The sequence below is a fragment of the Leopardus geoffroyi genome, chromosome B2, assembly GCF_018350155.1.
Source record: "Leopardus geoffroyi isolate Oge1 chromosome B2, O.geoffroyi_Oge1_pat1.0, whole genome shotgun sequence".
NCBI classification, from domain to species: domain Eukaryota; kingdom Metazoa; phylum Chordata; class Mammalia; order Carnivora; family Felidae; genus Leopardus; species Leopardus geoffroyi.
In genome coordinates, this window is record NC_059332.1 from 81,380,216 (window position 1) to 81,406,073 (window position 25,858).

Here is a 25,858-nt window from a genome sequence, read left to right on the forward strand (position 1 = left end):
TTTAGATTTCTGAGCAGTTAGATGGGGCTGTTCGTCCATTCTAGCCAATGGATTGTGGGTAGAAGTTATGTACTTCACTTTCAAGCCTGGCCATAAAGATCTCCCACAGACAAATTTACTCCTTCTTCTTTCCTCGTATGCCACTGCATGCAGAGGATTTTGAATTACAAGACAGAAGCAGCCTGGGATTCTGAGCCACCAATGTGAAAAACTCACTAATCAGAAACACTCATTTTGGACTTCATACGAGTGAAGGAAAAAAAAATATTTTGTAAAGCCATGAGATTTCAGAGCTTATCTATTATAACAGTGCCACTCTAACCAATATGAGAAAATGGTACAGAAGTGGGTGGTGGTGTAACAAAATCTAATATACTGTATTTGATATTAGCTAGGTAGTAGGCACAAGAAAGCTAAAATTGGAGGCTGGAAAAATCCATGTAATGACATGGCAAAACATTTGGTAAAATCTGTCTCCTATGATAATTTGTGGTCCTAAAGGACTACAAAAGCTGACTGCTTCTAGATTCCAAACAGAAGGAAGTAAGACTGACAAAGGTCCACGAAGACTCAGTACTGCAGCAAAAAACACATTAAAAGAGAGTAGTACTTCCCACCGAAACTTAACGGCTTCAGGGTGCCACTATTCAGTTGAGAAAATGCGATGTGGCCAGAAATCAAATAAACTAGGTTCAAGATTTTGCCTAACAAAAATTCTGGTAATAGTTATAGGCACATGAAACTGACTGGAACCAGAAATCACAAACCTACTTTTGAAGAAATTAATATTGCCAAAGGAGCAAGTTTCTAATTAAAAGTTTGATTGTTTTGAGTCTTAACAACAATCCTCAGGACCCCAGATCTACATAAGCAGGATGTAGGTTATATAAACTGTAGGGCTTCTGAGGACAGTCTATGCCAAAACCCACGTCTGACGTGGTATGAAAATGCACAAGGAGTCTAGATAAGGGTGAAAGTTGGAGTCATGAGCAATGGATAAAGGAGTTCCTTTCCAAGGTCGGATCAAGACCAACGCTCACAAATCCAGGGCAGAGGGACCAGACAATGCAGGACTTCATTCCTACACACCAGTAACTGCTATATGCCTCCATGCTTCTCTTTTCCCAGTGGAAATTTTACTGATTGTCCTGTCTTTCTGCCATTATGTATTGTGTGAGTTGGGAGAAAGAGGTGAAGAGGTGACAGATAAACTTGTCCTTTTAATTGCTTTCCAAATGAATTAAACGGGCCACACCCAGACCAGTTGGAGAGCATGGTATGTCATCCTGAGATCCTGGATCGTGAACTAGATGGTGACTGGAAGAGCCTTTGGGATGTTTAACTGGCAAAGGACAGTAAGTGGTTCTAACCTGTGGTTAGAGCAGTAAATAAATACTTTGGGGGACCGGGACTGGCTGACTGCTCATAAAAGCCACCCCCAACTTCCTCTGGGGCACACAACACTTTTCTGAACTTCTAGATGTAGCTAAGACTGAGTTGTGGCCACTGATATGTGGGTAGAGGGAAGGTTACTTCTAGGTGTGGCCCAAAAAGTCTCTCACATGATCTCCATTCTCTTTATCTGCTGGCTGAATGCCTACGTTCCCAAAGTCCTGGAGGATAGCAGAAATACAAGATGGAGGGAGCCTAACTGGGTCCTTGAATGACTACATGGAAGACCATCTGCCAAAGAAGAACACCTGTTTTGGATTTTACATGCACAAAAAATACATTTCTACTATGATAAGCCCAGTATGAGCTACAGCAGCTGTGTTAAAATAGCTAATATTCTCAGCTATTAAGATTCCAAAGACCCTGATACTCAGAGTCTTAAGCTTCTTATATCCCAATGTAACTTGTTAGTCCTATAAGAACTGAAATATATAAAGCATTCTGGAAGTGTAAAAAGACAATTTTTATTAGTTTGTTAAAGAGTTAAACATTTAAAAATAAATGTGTGAGACACTCTCTAATATCCTTACCTAAAAGACTTATAGTCATGTTGGTTAATCTGTAAACAAGTAGAAATAATTCTTTATTTTGAATCCCCTTCTTACACGCAAAAAGGTATTTTTGTTTTATATGGCCAACATTTATCTTAATGTATGTTTACTCATTTTGTTTCACCATTCCTTCTTGAACCTTATACTTGTCTACATAATCATTTTCTTTCTTTCCCAAATACCTTCAATTAAGGTCCATGTATTGTAAATTCTCTCAGGTTTTCTACCAAAATGTCTTTAACTTGCACCTTTCTCCTTAAAAATAATTTAGGGCAGGTACACAATTCTGCGTAGGTAACTATTTTTTCTCAGCTCTGTGAAGTTATGATTCTGGTTTTCTAGCTTCCATTAATGGTATTGGAAACTATACTTCAGTCTACCTGACAATCCTTTGTAGGTAATCTCTTTTCTGATTAGCTGATTTAAAAATCTCCCCTTTGTTTTTGTTGTTCTGTAGCCTCCTTAAGGTGTGTCACAGGGTAGACTCCTTTTCATTTATCCTATTTACAATTCATAACTTTGTCCAGAAAATTCTTGGCCAATACCTCTTAAATTATAATCTCTCCCCATCCTATTTTCTTCACTGGAGTTCTATGTTGTTAGTCTTTTCCTTTTTCCTATGTTCCTTAACCTATCATTTTTCTCATCTATTTGTGTTGCATTCTGGGTAACTGCAGATATCTTACAGCTTACTGATTTTCTTGTCACCTATTCCAGATCTATTGAAATTTTTTAATTATTCCTAAATGTTGTGTTTAGTTCTTTTGGTCATTTTGAATAGTTTTTACTCCTTGAACATTTTAATTCCTTTTTTAAAATTAGCATACTTATTTTATATTCCATATTGATAATTTCAAATATTTGGAGTCTTAATATTTGAGGGCTTAATTCTGTTCTATGTTATTTCTACTGACATTCACTCATGGTAACCTGAATGCTTACGGGTGCGGTAATTTTTTTTTTTTTTTTTTTTGAGAGAGAGGGAGAGAGAGAGAGGGCATAGCACATGTGAGCATAAGCAGAGGAGGAGCAGAGGTAGAGGAAGAAAAAGAATCTTAAGCAGGTTCCAAGTTCAGCATGGAGCCCGACACAAGGTTTAATCCCACAACCTGGGGATCATGGCCTGAGCCGAAATCAAGAATCAGACGCTCAACTGAGTCCAGCAGGCGCCCCACAGGTGTCGTAATCTTTATTGTGGCTTTATGATTTGATCAATTTTAATCTGCAATAATTAACAGTCTGGACTGAAAGAATAAGACTTTAAAATGGAGTTTCACTTACTATTAGATGCCCTCCCTGGTACACTACCAATCCCGAAAACAGTTTTAACCTGTCTTGCTGGGATTTTTCTTGATTGTGCAAGTAGGGCAAATTCAAACTCACGACAGCAGGAAGGGAGACAGCTCTGTTAAGAAATAAGAAATAAAAGCTCTGCCTAGTTAGAAAACTGATTTTTTTCCTAGCCTACTTTTAAGTTGTTCTCTCCAAAGACACTGACTTTATAGAGGTCTCAGGTCTGCTACTTTACCTGGTGCAGAACAAAGGACCTGTTTCCAGTTACATAAGAGCCATTAAAACTGGGGACTCTACATTTTTTATACTGAAAGAAGCTCACAGTAGAGTCCCTGGCTTCCAGGCTTGGTTTAGTTCTTTCAGGATTCAGTTCTCTCCATCTTTTGCCCTGATGATTTCCCTCATCTTCTTGTGAGATCACCTATGCACGTAAAAAGATGTTTGTTGCTGGGGCTCCTGGGTGGCTCAGCTGGTTGAGCATCTGACTTTGGCTCAGGTCATGATCTCATGGTTGGTGGGTTCAAGCCCCGCATAGGGCTCTGTGCAGACAGCTCGGAGCCTGGAGACTGCTTCGGATTCTGTGTCTCCCTCTCTCTCTCTGCTCTTCCCCCACTCATACTCTGTTTCTCTCTTTCTCAAAAATAAATAAACATAAAAAAATTTAAAAAAACAGGTCTGTTGTAATATGTAGTATCTCTGGGTGTTTGTTGTAGGATGATTTTTCAGTTGATCTGGTTTGCCACATTGCTGGAGGGTCAAAATTCTTACCATGTGAGCATAAGAATCAAAGCCACATTTGTATACAATTTCTATCAGCACACATAGGTTGTCAGGATTTAAATGCATAGCTTTAAAGGCTTCACTTTATGTGTTTTTCAAACTAGGGTATGAAACCTTGCAAGTATGTCAGTGTATGCCAAGGTAAGTGGTAGGGAGCCCACAGAGCCCCAGGTCAAAGCTAGCACTTCTCCCTGGACTATCACTTTTACACAGCTGTGAGTATTTCTAACATCCCAAGATTGACTTGAAAACAAACTACACAATATATGAAGTTGAATGCAAAATTTGCACGCAATATTCCTTAAGAAGGCTTATTGGGCTCTGTCCCTAGTAGAACACTGAAGTTATATCATTACTTTGTTCTAGGCAGTGGGAAAGTTTGAGAAGCACCAATTTTGGGCATTGAAAACTATACAGAATCTCAAAATGTCAAGTGATTCAGTAGCATTGTATTTTCTAAAAACAGCTCTATAAATCAAGTCTTCCAAGTCTAAGATTGCTTACATGAACAGAAATAGTTTCAAATACTTGCTTAGAAAGTAATAAGAAATTCTGTTTATTAAAAATAAAGAGGTAAATATCTGAATATACTGACATGAAAAGATGTCCATGTAAGTGAAAAAAAGCAACATTATATATAACATAACCCATACATGCTTAAAAAACGAAATAAGACCGAGGTTACCTTTGAGGAGCAGAAACAGGAAGCAGGAAAATATTGCTTTATATTTTTCTGTGCTTTTTGAATTTGTTTTCAATCATGAATATATTTATTTGAAAATAACAACATACACTTTAATTAAAGAAAAAAGGTAAAATAAACCAATATAGAAGGAAAAATGATCTTTATTTTAAATGTCCTTATTATTAAAAAAAAATTTTTTTTTAACGTTTATTCATTTTTAAGAAACAGAGACAGAGTGCGAGTGGGGGAGGGGCAGAAAGAGAGGGAGAAACAAACCAAAGCAGGCTCCAGGCTCTGAGCTGTCAGGACAAAGCCTGATGGAGGGCTTGAACCCACAAACCATGAGATCATGAACTGAGCTGAAGTCAGATGCTTAAGCAACTGAGGTACCCAAGCACTCCTTAAATGTCCTTACTTTTAACGTCCTTCTAAAATTTTTTTTTTTATGTTTAGAACGTGTGTATAGGAGGAACATAACTCTATTACAGTTAAAATGACCTAATGAAAGATTTCCAGAAAAATTTTCTGAACTTAAGATTCTGCCTTTCCTAAGTGCTTTATTAACCAAGTACAATCACCGAGTAGCATGCTCTTACTTAGGTTTTCCTCTTCATAACAAACAGAAAATAAAGATAATCTGTACCACCACATTGTAGTAATATTCAAAAGCAGAAATGGAATTCATTCAAATTATAAATTTTATAAATTCTTTGTATATAATTTTATACTAAAATTCTAACTGGAGAGTTTCTTTTCAGTCCAGCATGACTAGGATAAACCAGATAAACTACTATATACATCTCCATTAGGTCACAAACACTTCTATGCTAACTGAAGTGGAAAGAATGTTAAATGCAATTTATCTTTATATGTCCTTCAACAAAAAGTTTCCTGTTTTACTGTTCTTGTTCCAGCTGTACTCTTTACCCAAGATAAGAATTCTAACTGGTTTCCTTGTTTCATATTGGTATATCAAGGTAGTTTATTCTGAATGACTTTTATATTATTATTATTACAATTAGTACTCCTTTACTCATAAGATTTTGATAGGTCATCAGCCATGAGCATGACATTCAAGGTTCACTGAAATATGAACCTAAGTGATCTTTGCAGGCTTATATTCATTCACACAGCTGGGACCAAAACACATTTTTATTTCTGAAGTATTACACAAATGAACCTGCAAAAGAAGAATAAAATAGGGGTACAAACACAAGTCGATATTCTATAAAACACCTAACCAAATCATCAGTTGCCTTTTTTTTTTTTTTAAGTTCAATTATTTTGGGGGGGGGGGCAGGCAGAGAGAGAGAGAGAGAGAGAGAGAGAGAGAATATCTCAAGCAGGTTCCACACTGTCCGTGCAGTTTGATGTGGGGCTTGAACTCAACGAACCATGAGATCATGCGTGAGCAGAAATCGAGTTGGAAGCTTAACCGCCTGAGTCACCCATTCCGTGGAACTCCTCTCGACCAAAGAATTCAGGTTTCCAGTGATAATAATAGAGCATGTGGACTTGTATATATAATTATTTATGTAAGCATAGCCATTCCAAAGAATTTTCTTCTCCCCACTACATTCTGAAAAATCAATTCTAACTCTAAAGCCCAATTTGTGCATTAAGTGCCCCAAAGACAATCTGCAATACTATAGGATAAGTACAATCAGAAGGATGACCAAAAGGAATGAATGACTTAGGCCAGACTTCTTGTAAGTATACTGATGGTATTTAAGACAAAAGGAAGAGTTCCTAAACACAAATGATTTTAGTAGGACATATCCAGTCTAAGTAGGTTGGCTAAATAAACCTAACATTTATGGATTTATGGGGTATAGGTAGATGGAGAATGAAGGCAGTCACTTAAGTTGTATAATTATGGAATAGAAAAGATATTGGAAAACTGAAAGGACTTCCTTTTGTATTTTCATGTACATTGTTTTGTTATTCCAAAGCCAAAACATGCCCTAATAGAAGAAAAGGGATATTTTTGGAAGTTCCATCTGATGGTTTCTGGCTTCTCCAGAAAAAAGATGCTTTGTACCTGATGCTTGCCTGGATCCTTTGAATCAATAGTCAATTTGTTGTTGGATAAGAGCTATGATTCTCATGAGTTTGTTTTGATAATTCAGCTGTATGTTAATTAAGAGAGGAAAAACAGGACTCGATCTTCATAAACAGGAAAAAAAAAAGACAAAGTGATTTCTTCTTCACTAGGCAAAACAGGTTGCTAAGGTACTAGCCTCTGGAGTCAAGTTAAAAAAATTAAGGTGTCATGAATCTGGGTCTTAAACATTATTTGACCAGGGACCCGGGGAAAGAGAAATCAGTTTAAGCCTGGGAGTAGAAATAAGGTACACTAGTGAGAACAAGTGATTCCAAGAGCTGAAACCTATGCAGAATGTATCAGATTAGACATGAGAGTGACAAGTTGTACCCAGAAGGGGCACTTTAATGCTTTAAACCTGCATCAAGAGAACGGAATACCTGAAACTGATTTCTTAGGGGAAACCTCTTATATGAGGCTGATGTGGTGGCTGGGGGGTAGAGAACGAGAGAATGGCATGTGGAGACTCTGTCACAAGTGGATAAAGAAGAAAATAATCAGAGAGAAAAGGGGACAATACCTGTATGTTTTCTTTAACTGAATACCTATATAAACAAAAAAAAAAAAAAAAATCCCAAAGTTTCACCCTTTAAAATACTTATTCAGGGAATTGTGATCCTAGGATCCTCAATATGGAGAAATCCAGAAGATTTTCAATTTCTACCCAGATGCCAGAAACGTTCTTTTGCCTTCCTCTAAAAGGGCAAATAATAACCACTCTGTAAATTTTTGTAAAATGTCTACTATGTGTGGACATTGTGCTAGCTGTTAGGGATATAGTAGGGAACAAGACAAACTTGTCTCTGATCTCATGGAACTGTCTAGGGGCAATGATATATACAGCAGGCACAAAATAAATTTATAGCCTTACCAATTCTAGAAGTTTGCAAATCCATAGCAAGAATTATTAAAAATAAAAATTCAACTAAAATTAAAATCCTACTAAAGAGAACATTTTAAAATGCAAGCTTAAATAACTAAATAATGAAGGTGAGTTAAAAATAAACACTCTCAAACAAGCCAAAGGGAAGAGAAAAGAGAAAATCATGTGCAACAATTAGCTTGAATTAGAAAGTGGTGGTGGTGGGGGGGAGTGGTGTGGTGGAGGGATGGAGAGAGAGAGAGAGAAGGAGAGCAAGACACTGCACTATTAGAACTTACTTTGGTGGTTTCAGGTCCCTGTGAATTAGAGCTTTGGGTTGCATGCTGTGAAGATAAGCCACTCCTTGGGAACACTGTAAACACCAACTCATTGCGTGGGCAGCAGTGTAATATGGCAATGGTTCAGCACCATGCAGCACTGCAAAAGAAAGGCACAAACTAAAAAGAACTTTATTGCATATAACAAAAGACACAGGGTGAATGCAAGCACTGTCGGAACACATGACCAGGTCTATTTCTACATATGTTCCCATCAGTCCTGCTTTTAATTATTTTCTAAATATAAAGATAGAAATATCTAGTAATTTCAAATGGATACATACCACATAAGTACCTAAAATCTAATAGTACTTCTAGTAAAGGTTATATATATGCTCTATCTAGCAAAATCAATATATATTACCACTTTTCCACTGAAAGACACTGTCTTTCACAAAATAATGTAAATTATAAACAATATGATAGCATACTATTGTAACAGAGATATAGAGAAGTAGTACAGAAGGAAACAAAACAATGTAAATCAAGATGTTTACAATTATGCTTTCTACAATAGCTAAAAACTAGAAATAGTTCAATCAAATAAAACAATGGAGTATGAGAGCTACCCATTAACAATGATGAACACAGTAAATATAAATAAAAATTTAAATAAAATACTAACTTAAAAAATAGAATGCAACAATTTATTTTATATAAATGCAACAATATATTTACTACACGGTGTTTTGCAAGAGTGAAAAAGTTAGCTCTGTTCTATAAAAATAACTAAATGACACAGTGTCCTTCATTGTTAAAACGTTCTGTGAAGGGAGTTTTCACAATTTTATTTTTCTAAAGAGAGCAAATTATGCAGAATGAAATGGAAGTATGGTTAAAGAGTTCTCAAATGAGGAGGCTCAAAGCTAAGAGAGGGCAAAAAACAAAAACACTAAAAGTATGAAGATATTTTAAAATCTGTTTAAAAAGCAAATTTTACCTTACTTAAATGCTTTTAGTATTATGAAAAGTACCACTTAGACTTCTAAATTTCATATACCAATGCTGCAGCATTTCATCTTTTCATTTCTAATCTTTAGCAGATTTTTTTTTTTTTAATTACCTCCTTTTGGGATTCTGAGGGTAAACTGTGAAGAACATTAAGCAACTAACAGTGTATATTAAGATCTCTTCAATGATTTTATTCTACTAGATAAAGACAAGTTTAATGACACTCACCATTATATAAAGAGCCCCCTTCAGCATATTCCATCACAAGACACACCTAAAAGAAACACATGTCAGAATAATTAACTACAGTGTTGTGGCATCTTAGGTGATTTGGGCAAGATAGTTCAGTTCAATCTTTAATTTTATAAATGCATTAAAAATTCTTTTGGTCTCTAGTATGTGAATGGTATTAACGGAAAGAAAAGGGGACCCAAGACTCTGTCTTCTATACAAGGGGCCCACTGTCTAAGAGTGGAAATGAATGTGAACACATAATCACAAGATCTTTGAGAACTTTCTCCAGTGCTGAGTAGATGCTGTCACAGGATGTCCTAAATCTCATAACACGATGAGTTCACTGGATGAGACCACCTAAGATAATTCCTCCAATATAGTGTGTTGTTAACAGACTAGAAACAAATACATAAAATACAATTTTTTTGAAATAATCTAACAGATCAAAACAGCTTCAAAAACTACATCCCCTCAAACATTTACCGTGTCACTGCTTACAGATGGGTGACAATGAAAAAGTGACAAACTTACTGGATTCAAGCAGGCCCCATACAGCTTTACAATATTAGGATGGTTCACGCGGGATAACTGTCGAAGCTGTAACAAATTAAGGTTTCTTTTAAAAGGTGCTAACTTATGAGAAACTGATTTCACAGCATCATTGTAATTTCATGGTTGTACAAAACATTAGTTCAATCACTCAACAATCATCATTCACTATGTAAGCAGGCACTGTGGTCATAAATGCCTGCCCAGGATGGCAAAGATTCCCTGCCCTAGAGCTCTCACGCTTTAGTTGAGAGATGGACATGTAAACAAATAATTAAGGTAATGTGCAAAGTGCTGTAACAGGAGTTATGAACAAGTCATGGTAAGTACAAATAAGAATAAACTTTGCCAAGAAATGTTAGGACACTATCCCAGAGATGGCACTGAGCTGAGTTATTGAAGCCAGAAGAAGCCATATCATTGTCATCATCTTCATAACTATGGCTGAATAGTCTATCTACTCTGTGCCAGGCATTGGGGGGGTACTTTATAGATACCATATAATTCTCACAACTCTGCAAGGTAGGTATTGTCATTTCTACCTTAAAAGAAGAGGGACCTTTAAGATAAAGCTCAGAGAGGGTTAAGTGAGCTGTTAAATATCGTACAGCTAGGAAGTGGTATAGCCAGGGTGTGAACTTTGGTTTATCTGACTTAAAATCTGCACTCTTTCTGCATATGTGTGCTGTCTTCCCTATTTCCTTCTCCTATCTCTTGAATTAATTGCCTCCTCTGCATTCCCACTACCATTGCCTTAGTAACATGACTGCTGTAGTAATTGCCGTGTGTTCTCCTAGCTATTCTTCCTACTTCCAGCTTTAATCTTCCCCAATCCAATGAATCACACTAAGGTCAGTGAGAGGTTTGGCTATACTGTTTCTCTTGCTCTACATCTCAAACATCTGTTTATGTGTCCCTCCAAACTGCACCTTACTCTCTTTCTTCTCTCTTTTATGTCTTTTCCTTTCTCTTCCTCTTATTATTTACATTATACTGCTGGCTCATATGAAGTCCAAAAAGATAAACCTTTTTACTATATGCTAGTAGAAAGCTATATTTTTCTACAGCCAACATCTGTGTATTTTCAGCCCTAACACAAGAATATCACTATTTATTATATTCATTTATTATAAATACATATTTATTATATTTCATCTTAAGGTTCAGGACTGAGCTTCAGATAGCAGATTATGTAAGTATTCCTGCTCCCTCCTCAAATCCTACTAAGACATTAAAGGCATTTTTTCAAGGCACAAAGAAGTATAAAGACAATGTGAAATGAGAAGACAACAACACATTTTTGAAGTTGGAAAGCAAATGATTAGCAGTAAAGGACACAGCAGATCTAAAAAAAAAGAAAAGAAAAGAAAAAATGAGAAGCAATGAGATTTATCTCATAAAATCTCCCAGGTACCTATGCAAATAAGGCAATAATGGAACAGAGAGACTGGCTGAAAGGTAGACCAAAGATTCCCTCCCTTCCTGACTTCAAACAGCTTAGTGATGCCTCTGTATCATCCCAAAGATTAGAGGCTGTTTCTTTGATATAGCAAAGAGTCTCTGGATTGGGGGATACCAAAGAAAAGTAAGGAATGAGCTCAAAGTAGTTGCCTCTGAGAAGCAGAAAACTTGATGGGAAGGAGGGTAAGGGAATAAAAGTTTTCAAAGTAAGAACATGTAGAGGACTCACATCCAATGTGGCTGATCCAAAGCCCAGTGTGCATCTCTCTCCTCTAGTTTCTTCCCCTCCTTCTCTCCTTGGTTTCAGAAAGTCTAGGCTGTGGTTGTTGGGAGCCTAGGCCTTCAACCAAAAGTACTGTACCCACTTGTTGGGGTAGAGGCCAGGGTGGTGACACAAAGGAGTCTGAACCAGGCTCTCTGTCTGGGTCTTACTGAAAGTTTGTCTGAGACATAACTCAGTGGAAGGGATGACAGATTGAAGGTAGCAGCCTGTGAGAACACCTATTGCTCTTTTTAGGTAGGATGATAATATATAAAGGAAGAGCCAAGGTCTTTCCAGAAGTGACCTGATAGAATTCATCACGTGGTTTTTATAGGGGAGGTGCGCACTGGGCTAGTGCTATAAAGTCTTTATTATTTATTTTATTTTTACACTTAAACATTTTTTTTACTTATTTTTGAGAGAGAGAGAGACAGAGCACGAGCAGGGGAGGGGCAGAGAGACAGAGGGAGACACAGAATCCGAAGCCGGCTCCAGGCTTCGAGCTGTCAGCATAGAGCCCAATGTGTGGGGCTCGAACTCACAGACTGCGGGATCATGACCTGGGCCGAAGTTGGACGCCCAGCCAACTGAGCCACCCAGGCGCCCCTATGTATTTTATTTTTAAATTCTGATGTCTGAATGTCTCTCTGGAAGAGATGTGTCTCTGACAAACTATCTGGAGTTGAGAGATGGGATTAGAAGGGATTGGCTGCAGGCAAGGGAGTCAAAGATCTGTAAATGAAAGAAATCGATTTTGAAGGTGAGAGAGACACACAGAGGAGGTGGGGTAGAGGGAAGACCAATTGCTTTGTGGGAGACTGGAGCCCAAGGTCTCAGAACTAATGAAGGAAGAAGTGTGTCCCAACCTTGTGAATCTCTTAAAAACCATTCAGTTGTACTTCCAACAGGTGAATTTTATGGTACATAAAACAAAGCTTTAAAAAAAGAAAAAAAAAAAAGAAAAAAAAAAGAACATGTGGACTATTTGACAATCTCAATTATATGTATATATAACCTTGATAAAAAATTTTTATCCAAGGTATTATAATCTTTTCAAGTCCTGATTCCTAGTGTTTAACACATATGCTTTTACCTAGTTTTGTGAAAGTGCCAATACACTTTTAGACCTTATCTAAACCATAAACAAATATCATGAGTAAGGCGAGGCTGAGGCCAGACTCTCGGAGCATACTATTAGAGATCATCTTTTCTTCATGATGACCCCAAACTATCAGCATTTCTCAACTCATTCAATTAATTACAAAAATCCACTTCGTCATATCCCAACTAGGTTCTCAGTCTCCATGTTATACATTTAAAAATATCATAAAGTATACTTTGAAATTATAATTAAATATAATCACAAACATAAATTCAGAAAGGTTTGTAAGATAAAGACCACTTATGCACTGGTTAAAAAGTGATAAAACCACTGATATTTTTTTAAAGTTTATTTTTGAGAGAGAGAGGCAGAAGAGAGCTGTGCATGAGTTGGAAAGGGGCAAAGAGAGAAAGAATCCAAGCAGGCTCTGCAAGAACGTCTCAGAGACTGACATGTGGCTCTAACCCACAAACCATGAGTTCATGACCTGAGCAGAAACCAGTCAGACCCTTACCCGACTGAGCCACCCAGGCACCCCAAAACCGGATTTAATGAACTACTATAATTTAATATACAACATAGTACAAAATTAAGAATAAATCTGACAATAGAATAATCTCAATTACTGAATTCTCCATCATCAAATCTGTAAGAGAATAGTTGTAGATTTTCATGCTAAATGTGAAATAATCAAATTTGAAATTTTTCCCTGTAAAATGATCTCATTTGAATTTCTAAAAATATTCAGTCAAAAATGAATGCATAAAATTTCCCTTAATTTTAGATAATGGGAGAAAATATCATTTCTTTTCTATTTTAAAATTTAAATTCTGTGTCTTGAAATAGATCTGAATTACATGGATGAGACTATATTTTAATAAAGGGATGATTCACTTATGTAGTTAGTTAAGAGTCTTTTCCTCTACTTTTTAATCAGAATTAAGAGTGTGAATGAAAAATGTTTCCATGGCATTATCTTTGGATCTACCAAATTGCTGAGGTTGAAGTATACAGAGAAGTGACAACTGAGAAACAACTTCTTTCACAATATTAAATTCATAGAGTATCTCAGGTAAAGAATTACACAATGGAAATAAGATCTCAACTTACCTCTACAATAAAAGCTTTCCTCTCAGATTCACTTTCTATTTGTTTAATGGCAACATCTTTTGCTCTCCATTTAGCTTTGCAGACTACTCCAAAGGCTCCTCTTCCAACAACCTGAGTTAAAAAAAAAACAAAAACAACAACAACAACAACAACAACAACAAATCACCCATGAGAATCAGAAATAAATAGATCCAGTCCAACATATAACACTGAAGCTGACTTGAAAGATTTGGAAATGATTTTAGAAATCATCACTCTCTGGATTTGCCACTGAGCATGTATGAAGTTTCACTGAAGTGAGAAAATAATGAACTTGTCTCTATCTTTTGAAAGTTTATGACCTAGACAGCTCTTCATTGTCAAGTAAAACCAAAACAACAAATAAAAGACTCCTGGAACAAGAAGAAAAAAAGAAAAGAAAAGAAAAGAGACAAGATGAACAAGGAGAGAGAGAGATAGTTTGGGAAAAGAAAAATAAAAAGCAGGAACATACAATCGGTGTTTAAGCTATCATACTTACGAAATTAAAAATAGCTTTTGAATAATTCAATAGGGGTATGAAACAGAGGGAAAGGACAAAAATACGGATGATAAAAGACTGGCCCCTGTGACGGTAGACAAAACTTAGTATTACCTATATAATGGAATACACTTGGAATCCATCAAGAAAAAGAAATGAACTGCTGATTGATAAATGCTACAACATGGATGAACTTCAAAAAACACTGTGCTAAATGAAAGAAGTTACATACAAGAGACCACACACTATGATTCCACTGACGTGAAATGTCCAGAAAAGGTAAATCCATACAGATAGAAAGTAGATCAGTGGTTGCCTAGAACTGAGAGTGAAAATTGGGATTAACTGTAAATGGGTAGGAGGAATATTACCAAGGGGGTGAAAATGTCTGAAAACTGATTTATGATGATGGGTGCATAACTTGGCATATTTGTACAAATGACCGAATACTTCAAATTGGTGAATTTCATACTATGTAAAATATTTCATTAGTTATTTTTTTTAAGTTATAAAAGGTTGGCCATGTATTTTATTATTGTTGAAAGCTAACTGATAGGGACCTCATGGGTTCATTGCTCTCTCATGCTATTTGCTTTACTTTTACAAATGTTTGAAATTTGCCATAATATAAAAACAACAGAATAGCTTTTGAAGCTTGTTAAGATTTCATTATTGTAAACGACCTTAGTTAAATGCCATCTACTCCAATTTTTCAGCTTCCAATGTATCTAAGTACCTTGTGGCAATGCTTTTTCCTTAAGTGAAATACCTGTCTACACCTCTCATTTATGTACTTTCTATGTTTTGCTTTCATACATTACCTCATTTACACAACCATAGGAGGTACATATAATGTTATTCTTATTTTAAGGATAACGCTTCTAGCTTTTTTTTTTTTTTTTTTTTTATAATATATGAAATTTATTGTCCAAATTGGTTTCCATAAAACACCCAGTGCTCATCCCAAAAGGTGCCCTCCTCAATACCCATCACCCACCCTCTCCTCCCTCCCACCCCCCATCAACCCTCAGTTTGTTCTCAGTTTTTAACAGTCTCTTATGCTTTGGCTCTCTCCCACTCTAACCAATTTTTTTTTTTTTTTTTTTTTTTTTTTTTTTCCTTTTTTCCTCCCCCTCCACCACGGGTTCCTGTTACGTTTCTCAGGGTCCACATAAGAGTGAAACCATATGGTATCTGTCTTTCTCTGTATGGCTTATTTCACTTAGCATCACACTCTCCAGTTCCATCCACGTTGATACAAAAGGCCATATTTCATTTTTTCTCATTGCCACATAGTATTCCATTGTGTATATAAACCACAATTTCTTTATCCATTCATCAGTTGATGGACATTTAGGCTCTTTCCATAATTTGGCTATTGTTGAGAGTGCTATGAACATTGGGGTACAAGTGCCCCTATGCATCAGTACTCCTGTATCCCTTGGATAAATTCCCAGCAGTGCTATTGCTGGGTCATAGGGTAGGTCTATTTTTAATTTTCTGAGGAACCTCCACACTGTTTTCCAGAGCGGCTGCACCAATTTGCATTCCCACCAACAGTGCAAGAGGGTTCCCGTTTCTTCACATCCTCGCCAGCATCTATAGTCTCCTGATTTGTTCATTTTGGCCACTCTGACTGGCGTGAGGTGATACCTGAGTGTGGTTTTGATTTGTATTTCCCTGATAAGGAGCGACGCTGAACATCTTTTCATGTGCCTGTTGGCCATCCGGATGTCTTCTTTAGAGAAGTGTCTATTCATGTTTTCTGCCCATTTCTTCACTGGGTTATTTGTTTTTCGGGTGTGGAGTTTGGTGAGCTCTTTATAGATTCTGGATACTAGCCCTTTGTCCGATATGTCATTTGCAAATATCTTTTCCCATTCCGTTGGTTGCCTTTTAGTTTTGTTGGTTGTTTCCTTTGCTGTGCAGAAGCTTTTTATCTTCATAAGGTCCCAGTAATTCACTTTTGCTTTTAATTCCCTTGCCTTTGGGGATGTGTCGAGTAAGAGATTGCTACGGCTGAGGTCAGAGAGGTCTTTTCCTGCTTTCTCCTCTAGTGTTTTGATGGTTTCCTGTCTCACATTCAGGTCCTTTATCCACTTTGAGTTTATTTTTGTGAATGGTGTGAGAAAGTGGTCTAGTTTCAACCTTCTGCATGTTGCTGTCCAGTTCTCCCAGCACCATTTGTTAAAGAGGCTGTCTTTTTTCCATTGGATGTTCTTTCCTGCTTTGTCAAAGATGAGTTGACCATACGTTTGTGGGTCTAGTTCTGGGGTTTCTATTCTATTCCATTGGTCTATGTGTCTGTTTTTGTGCCAATACCATGCTGTCTTGATGATGACAGCTTTGTAGTAGAGGCTAAAGTCTGGGATTGTGATGCCTCCTGCTTTGGTCTTCTTCTTCAAAATTCCTTTGGCTATTCGGGGCCTTTTGTGGTTCCATATGAATTTTAGGATTGCTTGTTCTAGTTTCGAGAAGAATGTTGGTGCAATTTTGATTGGGATTGCATTGAATGTGTAGATAGCTTTGGGTAGTATTGACATTTTGACAATATTTATTTTTCCAATCCATGAGCAGGGAATGTCTTTCCATTTCTTTAAATCTTCTTCCATTTCCTTCGTAAGCTTTCTATAGTTTTCAGCATACAGATCCTTTACATCTTTGGTTAGATTTATTCCTAGGTATTTTATGCTTCTTGGTGCAATTGTGAATGGGATCAGTTTCTTTATTTGTCTTTCTGTTGCTTCATTGTTAGTGTATAAGAATGCAACTGATTTCTGTACATTGATTTTGTATCCTGCAACTTTGCTGAATTCATGTATCAATTCTAGCAGACTTTTGGTGGAGTCTATCGGATTTTCCATGTATAATATCATGTCATCTGCAAAGAGCGAAAGCTTGACTTCATCTTTGCCAATTTTGATGCCTTTGATTTCCTTTTGTTGTCTGATTGCTGATGCTAGAACTTCCAGTACTATGTTAAACAACAGCGGTGAGAGTGGGCATCCCTGTCGGGTTCCTGATCTCAGGGAAAAAGCTCTCAGTTTTTCCCCGTTGAGGATGATGTTAGCTGTGGGCTTTTCATAAATGGCTTTTATGATCTTTAAGTATGTTCCTTCTATCCCGACTTTCTCAAGGGTTTTTATTAAGAAAGGGTGCTGGATTTTGTCAAAGGCCTTTTCTGCATCGATTGACAGGATCATATGGTTCTTCTCTCTTTTTTTGTTAATGTGATGTATCACGTTGATTGATTTGCGAATGTTGAACCAGCCCTGCATCCCAGGAATGAATCCCACTTGATCATGGTGAATAATTCTTTTTATATGCCGTTGAATTCGATTTGCTAGTATCTTATTGACAATTTTTGCATCCGTATTCATCAGGGATATTGGCCGGTAGTTCTCTTTTTTTACTGGGTCTCTATCTGGTTTAGGAATCAAAGTAATACTGGCTTCATAGAATGAGTCTGGAAGTTTTCCTTCCCTTTCTATTTCTTGGAATAGCTTGAGAAGGATAGGTATTATCTCTGCTTAAACGTCTGGTAGAACTCCCCTGGGAAGCCATCTGGTCCTGGACTCTTATTTGTTGGGAGATTTTTAATAACCGATTCAATTTCTTCGCTGGTTATGGGTCTGTTCAAGCTTTCTATTTCCTCCTGGTTGAGTTTTGGAAGAGTGTGGGTGTTCAGGAATTTGTCCATTTCTTCCAGGTTGTCCAATTTGTTGGCATATAATTTTTCATAGTATTCCCTGATAATTGTTTGTATCTCTGAGGGATTGGTTGTAATCATTCCATTTTCATTCATGATTTTATCTATTTGGGTCATCTCCCTTTTCTTTTTGAGAAGCCTGGCTAGAGGTTTGTCAATTTTGTTTATTTTTTCAAAAAACCAACTCTTGGTTTCGTTGATCTGCTCTACAGTTTTTTTAGACTCTATATTGTTTATTTCTGCTCTGATCTTTATTATTTCTCTTCTTCTGCTGGGTTTAGGCTGCCTTTGCTGTTCTGCTTCCATTTCCTTTAGGTGTGCTGTTAGATTTTGTATTTGGGATTTTTCTTGTTTCTTGAGATAGGCCTGGATTGCAATGTATTTTCCTCTCAGGACTGCCTTCGCTGCGTCCCAAAGCGTTTGGATTGTTGTATTTTCATTTTCGTTTGTTTCCATATATTTTTTTATTTCTTCTCTAATTGCCTGGTTGACCCACTCATTCGTTAGTAGGGTGCTCTTTAACCTCCATGCTTTTGGAGGTTTTCCAGACTTTTTTCTGTGGTTGATTTCAAGCTTCATAGCATTGTGGTCTGAAAGTATGCCGCTTCTAGCTTTAAAGAGGTAAACTAACTTGCTCAAAGCTGTATTAGTAAAGAGCAAGTACGTATTGATCCCAGAGAAGTTAACAACAGAATGTGAAGGATGCTAATATGTACACATATAACTCTATTCTGTGCCAGAACAGGGGGCACAGAGAGAGGGAGACACAGAATTTGAAGGAGGCTCCAGGCTCTGAGCTGTCAGCACAGAGCCCTAAGTGAAGCTCAAACCAATGAACCGTGAGATTGTGACCGGAGCCAAAGCCGGATGCTTAACCGACTGAACCACCCAGACACCCCGTGAAGCTTTCACTTTAGACAAACTTACAAAACAAATCCATGGGCACAAAGCTCTTCTGTAACCAAGTTGGGTCTAGCTAGGCGGATCAGATAATTTATTATTTACATCAGAACTCTTTTTAGAGTAAGAAGTGCCAATAATAACCACGAGAACAGTAGCTGTAAATGGGGATGTATGGCCAGTTTAGCAATAGCTCAAATTCTTTTTCATACATTACACAAAACAGTATGGCTGTTTCTCATGTTACATAATGTATAAAAACACCCAAATGGTTAACATTTATTGAATGTTTCCATTTTATTTTATTTTGTCATCTCTAAGTATTTTTTGTTTTCAATTTTAATTCCAGTATAGTTAACATATGGTGTTATATTAACTTCAAGTGTACACTACAGTGATTCAAGAATTCTACACATTATTCAGTGCTCATCATGATAAGTGTACTCTTTAATCCCCTTCATAAATCCACCTCTCCTCTGGTAATCATCAGTTTGCTCTCTTGGCATTTCTCTTGTTTTTTCCCTTTGCTCCTTTCTTTCTTTTTTTTTTTTTTTTTTAATTTTTTAAATGTTCTATATATTTTTGAGAAGAAAGCACAAGTGGGGAAGGGACAGAGAGAGAAAGAGAAAGGGGAATAGAAGATCTGAAGCAGGATCTGTGCTGACAGCAGCAAACCCAATGAGGGTCTCAAACTCACCAACTGTGAGATCATGACCTGAGCTGATGTCAGATGCTCAACCAACTGAGCCACCCAGGTGCCACCTACATTTTGTTTCTTAAATTCCACACATGAGTGAAATCATATGGTATCTGTCTCTGACTTATTTCACTTAGCATAATACTCTCTAGCTCTATCCAGGTTGCAAATGGCAAGGTTTCATTGTTTTTTTTTTTTTTTTTTATGGCTGAATAATATTCCATCACACGTGTGTGTGTGTGTGTGTGTGTGTGTGTGTGTGTGTGTGTGTATCACATCTTCCTTATCCATTCATTTATCAATGGACACTTGGGCTACTTCCATATCTTGACTATGGTAAATAATGCTGCAATAAACATAAGAGTTCATGTATCCCTTTTTAGGGTAAATACCCAGTATAGTGCAATTACTGGATCACAGAGCAGTTCTATTTTTAACCTTTTAAGGAGCTTCCATACTATTTTTCACAGTGGCTATACCAGTTTTCATTCCCACCAATAGAGCATTAGGGTTCCTTTTTTCTCAACATCCTCACCAATATTTGTTTTTTGTTTTTGAGTTTAGCTACTCTGACAGGTGTGAGGTGATATCTCATTATAGTTTTGACTTGCATTTCCCTGATGATGGGTGATGCTACGCATCTTTCCATGTGTCTGTTGGCCATCTGGATGTCTTCTTTGAAAAAAATGTCTGTCTACGTATTCAGCCCATTTTTTAATTGGGTTCTTTGTTTTTTGGGTGTTGAGTTGTATCTCTCATATGAGAAAGAAACCAACATCAGTCATTTGCACTAGTCATCCAGTTACTTTAACATGAATAGGTATTGACTAAACCTGGCACCATCAGAGTAATGGAAAGAGCACACCCGGGCTCTGAAATCCAACAGACTCGAGTTTGAATAAAGGTTCTACCTATTAGCTATTAGTGCTGGGCAGAGTAACATCTCCGAGCTTCTGTTTTCTCAGCAGTAAAGGGGAGATGCTTACAATCTCCTCAGTGGTATCTACAGGATTCATACTCAAACCAAAACCATGTAGTTTCTTATATCCTACAAAAGAATAATAAGTGCTTAGAGTTAGGTATGAATCAATGTAAGGAGCTGTACAATTAACCATGATGAACAGCAAACAGGTCTTTAAAACAAATTTCAACTTTACGGCAACATTAGACTAAGAAGGTATGGATGGAGAACAGATTACCTATTGATATGATAATGAAATAATGATTATGAATTCAAAATATTCTTCAACCATGTATTTACAAAGCAACTGTACTTAGTAGGTGTCCTCCTGTTTCATTTTCCTAGTTTAAGTAAAGTCCACATAGGGATTCCAAACATTATATTTGTAGATCATTCGCTTGTCACAAAAACCGTTAGGTGTTATATGACTAGTTGTGATGCACAAGTGCCATCTAGTGCTGAGATGATGGCTGACTCTGAGTTTTCAACTTAAAATCTTGGGAACAAAATGTGGAGAAATAAGGACATGATAAACCTTCTTCTATTTGCTCAAGAAAGCAGCAATTTTTTGAAACACTTTGAAATATAAAATAGGCACATTTATGTAAGAAGAGAGCCAATGGCTTTAAGAAGCCTCCATTCATGTTAGGGGTCTAAGATATTTCACATGTATGGTGAAACAACAGATATAAAATGATAGTAAAGAAAGTACAAGATGCCTAAGGTTGTACACATAAAGTGAAGTGCATGATTAAAAAAAATAATAACTGAATTCAAAGGAGTGAGGTTAGAGGCACTGGGTGTTATATGTAGGGGATGAATCACTGGATTCTACTCCTGAAATCATTTTTGTACTATATGCTAACTAACTTGAATATAAATTAAAAAATAAATAAGTACATTAAAAAAAAAAAAGGAAGCAGAGTCAATGCTTAAAGAATTAAACCTTTGTGTATCTAATAATTCTGAACACTAATTCCAATGAACGAAAGGGGTTTTTCCCAACCACCAAAGAAATTCTCAGATACCAACCAGCTGGGTGTCCTACAATTCAATTCAACTCTGACACTATCTACCTGGACACAGTATCAGATCCTGCAGGTTAAGGGCTCAGGTCTATAAGACTGTCCCTCCTTCCACAACTTCAGATGCCAGTCACAAGTCCAGGATGTCACTTGTGCTTCTGACCAATGGCTACAGATTGGAGGTTCCAATGACTCCCTCCTTGGGTTCAATCAATTTGCTGGAGTGGCTCACAAAACTGAAACATTTTCCTTACTGTATTACCAGTTTATTATAAAAGGACAGGGGCGCCTGGGTGGCGCAGTCGGTTAAGCGTCCGACTTCAGCCAGGTCACAATCTCGCGGTCCGTGAGTTCGAGCCCCGCGTCGGGCTCTGGGCTGATGGCTCAGAGCCTGGAGCCTGTTTCCGATTCTGTGTCTCCCTCTCTCTCTGCCCCTCCCCCGTTCATGCTCTTTCTCTGTCCCAAAAATAAATAAACGTTGAAAAAAAAAAATTAAAAAAAAAAAAGGACATAACCCAGGAACTGCCAGATAGAAGAGAACCAGAGGGCAAGATATGCAGAAAGCGTGCAAAGCTTCCATAACCTCTCTAGGCAAGTCACTCTCCTTGAACCTCTATGTGTTCACCAACCTGGAAGTTCTCTGGCCTTTTGGGTTTTTATGGAGGCTTCATTAGACAGGTATGATTGATTACATCTTTGGTCAATGGCAAATGATCTGACCTCCAGCTCCTCTCCTTTCTACACTCCCCTCTTTGGAGGTCAGGGGGATGGGACTGAAAGTTCCAACCCTCTAACCAAAAAGTAGGTTCTCCTAGCAACTAGCCCCCATCCTGTGGTAGGGTTAAAAAGTACCCTCAACAGGGGCGTCTGGGTGGCTCAGTCGGTTAAGCGTCCGATTTCGGCTCAGGTCATGTTCTCACAGTTGTGCCCTGTCTCTTTGTCTCTCAAAAAAATAAGTAAATGTAAAAGTAACCTCAACATAACGAGAGAGAGAAACAGAAACATTTTTATTTTTCTTCCCTTAGGAAATTTGGAAAGTTTTGGGAGCTGTGAGTGAGGAACTGTGGACAAAGACCAAGTATATATGACAGAAATACACATTTGGTCATTCATTTTTTATAACTGTATTCTTTTTTTTTTTTTAATGTTTACTTATTTTTGAGAGAGAAAGAGTACGAGTGAGGAAGGGGCAGAGAGAAGAGGAGGAGACACAGAATCTGTAGCAGGGTCCAGGTGCTGAGCTGTCAGCAGAGCCTGATGCCGGGCTTGAACTCACAAGCCATGAGATCATACTTGAGCTGAAGTCAGACACTTAACTGACCAAGCCACATAGGTGCCCCTATGTTTGGTCATTCAGATGACCAAATGTATATTCCTTATAAATCATCACACTGCAATATGAAAAAAAAAAAAATGACTTCCCATTTTTTCAAGTGGCATAAATGTAGAGATATTAAGAGTAAAAAATATATACATATAAAGAATTGACTTTTGGGGCTCCCGGGTGGCTCAGTCGGTTAAGCGGCCGACTTTGGCTCAGGTCATGATCTCTCGGTCCGTGAGTTCAAGCCCCGTGTTGGGCTCTGTGCTGACAGCTCAGAGCCTGGAGCCTGTTTCAGATTCTGTGTCTCCCACTCTCTGACCCTCCCCTGTTCATGCTCTGTCTCTCCCTGTCTCAAAAATAAATAAAACGTTAAAAAAAATTTTTTTAAAAATTGACTTTTGCCTTCATGGAATAAAAGTGAGGTAGAGAAAAAATTCAAGACAACACAACAGTACTTAAATAATTTTTTAAATACTTACTAGCTTAAGTGAGCCAAAGGTAAGTCTATAATGGTGGTTAAAGAAACACCTCATCCCCTTCAGGGATAGGCTTAGAGATTCAGGACAGGCTTAGGAATTTGAGGGCAGAAAGGACTTATCCTTCCCACTTCTCAAAGAGATTTTTTTTTTTTTTTTTAATTTTTTTTTTCAACATTTATTTATTTTTGGGACAGAGAGAGACAGAGCATGAACGGGGGAGGGGCAGAGAGAGAGGGAGACACAGAATCGGAAACAGGCTCCAGGCTCTGAGCCATCAGCCCAGAGCCTGACGCGGGGCTCAAACTCACGGACCGCGAGATCGTGACCTGGCTGAAGTCGGACGCTTAACCGACTGCGCCACCCAGGCGCCCCGGTCAAAGAGATTTTTAAGAGAGGGCAGCCTCATACAGCTCAGCCACCCTGAAAAGCTACAGATGATTAAAAATGCAAGGGGAGAGGGCCTAGATGGCTTAATTGGTTAAGCATCCCACTCTTCATTTTGGCTCAGGTCATGATCTTGCAGTTTGTGGGATCAAGCCCTGTGTCAGGCTCCAAGGTGACATCACCGAGCTTGCTTGGGATTCTCTCTCTCCCAACAGAATATGGAAATGATAACAACAACAACAACAAAAAAAACCGCAAAACAAAACAAAAAAAAAACTCTTGCCAAAAATTCTTGCCAAAAGAAAAGTGAAGAAACTGAAATTAGAGTCTCTTGGACTATAGGGAGGAGGCTGTTTTAGGGCAGAATGTTGGAACCTGTATCTCAGGCTGTGGGATAGTAGACAGCTCAAATACAGGGAGCTAAATACAGAGATCAGCTGAGTTTTGGAGAATCAATGAAGGCCAAAGGGGAAGGCCTAGTAAGTAAGCAAGGGAGAAATGGGTAAGTTCTCCTTTCAAAGGTGTGAAGGTAAGGATCATACCAAGAAAACAATGAACTTCATTTGTTTACTCCTTAAATCAGCAGTTTTTGAACGTCTACTATATTCAGCTACCATTTAGCTTATCAGAGATATAGCAATAAATAAGACAAAGACTATGATCTACATGGAATGTGTTTTCAATTAATGGAGGGGAAAGATAATCAATAGGCAAAAAGATGAATAAGAAGAATATCAGATTGCAAAAAAATGCTATGCAGAAAACAAAAAAGGAGGATGATAGGACAAAGAGACTGGTGGAAGCTTTGGGACAAATAGTATGGGAAGGCCATCTGAGGAGGTTACTAACTTGATATTTGAATGATACAAGGAACCAACCAAAGAAGAAGAAACAAGTAATCTGAAGGCCCTAAGGGGAAAAAAACCCTCATTCCCTATTCAATAATATTTCAACCTCAGCTATAGATTAGGTGCTACCTTAGACACTCAAGATATAGAAGTGAACAAAATAAACCATAATCTTTGTTTCTACTGCTTATATTCTTGTGGAGAGAGACAAAGTAAAAACATGTAATATCTGGTAAATAACCAGTGTGCTAATAAGTAAAGGGACAAAATCTTGTGTGTGTGTGTGTACACACATGTATGCACTACCCCCACACAATTTTAAACAGTCGTCCTGTAAAGCCGCACTGAGAAAGGAGACATTTTAGTGATGACCTAGAGAAATACTTGGAGTGTTTCGTGTGGGCGGTGCATAGTGGGAGAAGGGAAGAGAGATACAAGATAAGACTGGAGTGACAGGCAGAAACTACATCCTGAATGGCTTTCTGCATCACAAAAAGGAGTTTGGATTTCAGTCTAAGTGCAATAGGAAGCAACAGGAGAAATTTAAGAAGGAAAGATGTGATACGATTTTACATTAAAAAAGTAATTCTAGCTCTTATGTGAAAAATGGATTTTAGGGAAGCTAGCATATATACAGAGACCAGATAGAAGGCTAATAGCAGCCCAAGTAAGAAAGAATAGCTGTGAGGACAAGGCTGAAGGCAGTGCAGAAAAACGGGCAGATCCAGGATATGTTTTATAGGTAGGGTCAAAAGAGCTTGCTGATGGCATGCATGTATGCAGGAGGGGCAGAGAGGAAGAGATGAATCAAGGATAACGTCTAGGTTAGGCAACAGTTTAATGAAGGAAAACAAAGAACAGAGCAAGCAGATTTTTTTTTTTTAATAACACAGAGGTGTGTTTTAGTCATACAAAGTTTAAGATGTCTGTTAGATATCCAAGGGGAGATATCAAGAAAGAAAATAGAAACATGAGTCAAGGAGAAGTCAGGCAGGCAAATCATCAACATTTAGTTGATTATTTCTGGTCAATCAACTGGATGAGAGATTACCAAAAAATACTACGGGGCACTGGAACTGAGCTCTGAAGAACTTCTATATCTAGAAAACAGAGGAGAAAGAACCAGCAAAAACTGGAAAGAACAGTCAATAATATAGCAAGCAAACCAGTAGAGTATCTCAAGAAGCCAAGGGAAGATTTCCAAAATGAAAGCAAATGCAAAAACAGCAAAAGCATTAATCCAATGGCTCTCAAAATGGATCAAAAGCATCAGCATG

The 25,858-nt window shown here is 37.6% G+C and overlaps 1 protein-coding gene across 9 annotated transcripts in view; it reads right to left on the minus strand.

The window, feature by feature from the left end:
* Positions 1-25,858, minus strand: part of MAP3K7 (mitogen-activated protein kinase kinase kinase 7) — an 89,214-nt gene that overhangs the window by 55,755 nt on the left and 7,601 nt on the right. For all 9 annotated transcript variants that reach the window (XR_006717411.1, XR_006717408.1, XR_006717413.1 and 6 more), the window contains exons 2-5: positions 13,735-13,845; positions 9,782-9,847; positions 9,245-9,290; positions 8,027-8,165 (exon numbers count right to left, since the gene is read on the minus strand). Coding sequence is in view for 2 of the 9 variants with exons in the window: in XM_045499047.1 (XP_045355003.1) it covers positions 8,027-8,165; positions 9,245-9,290; positions 9,782-9,847; positions 13,735-13,845 (362 nt within the window). In the remaining 7 variants the exon portion in view is untranslated. The remainder of the gene's footprint in view (positions 1-8,026; positions 8,166-9,244; positions 9,291-9,781; positions 9,848-13,734; positions 13,846-25,858) is intronic.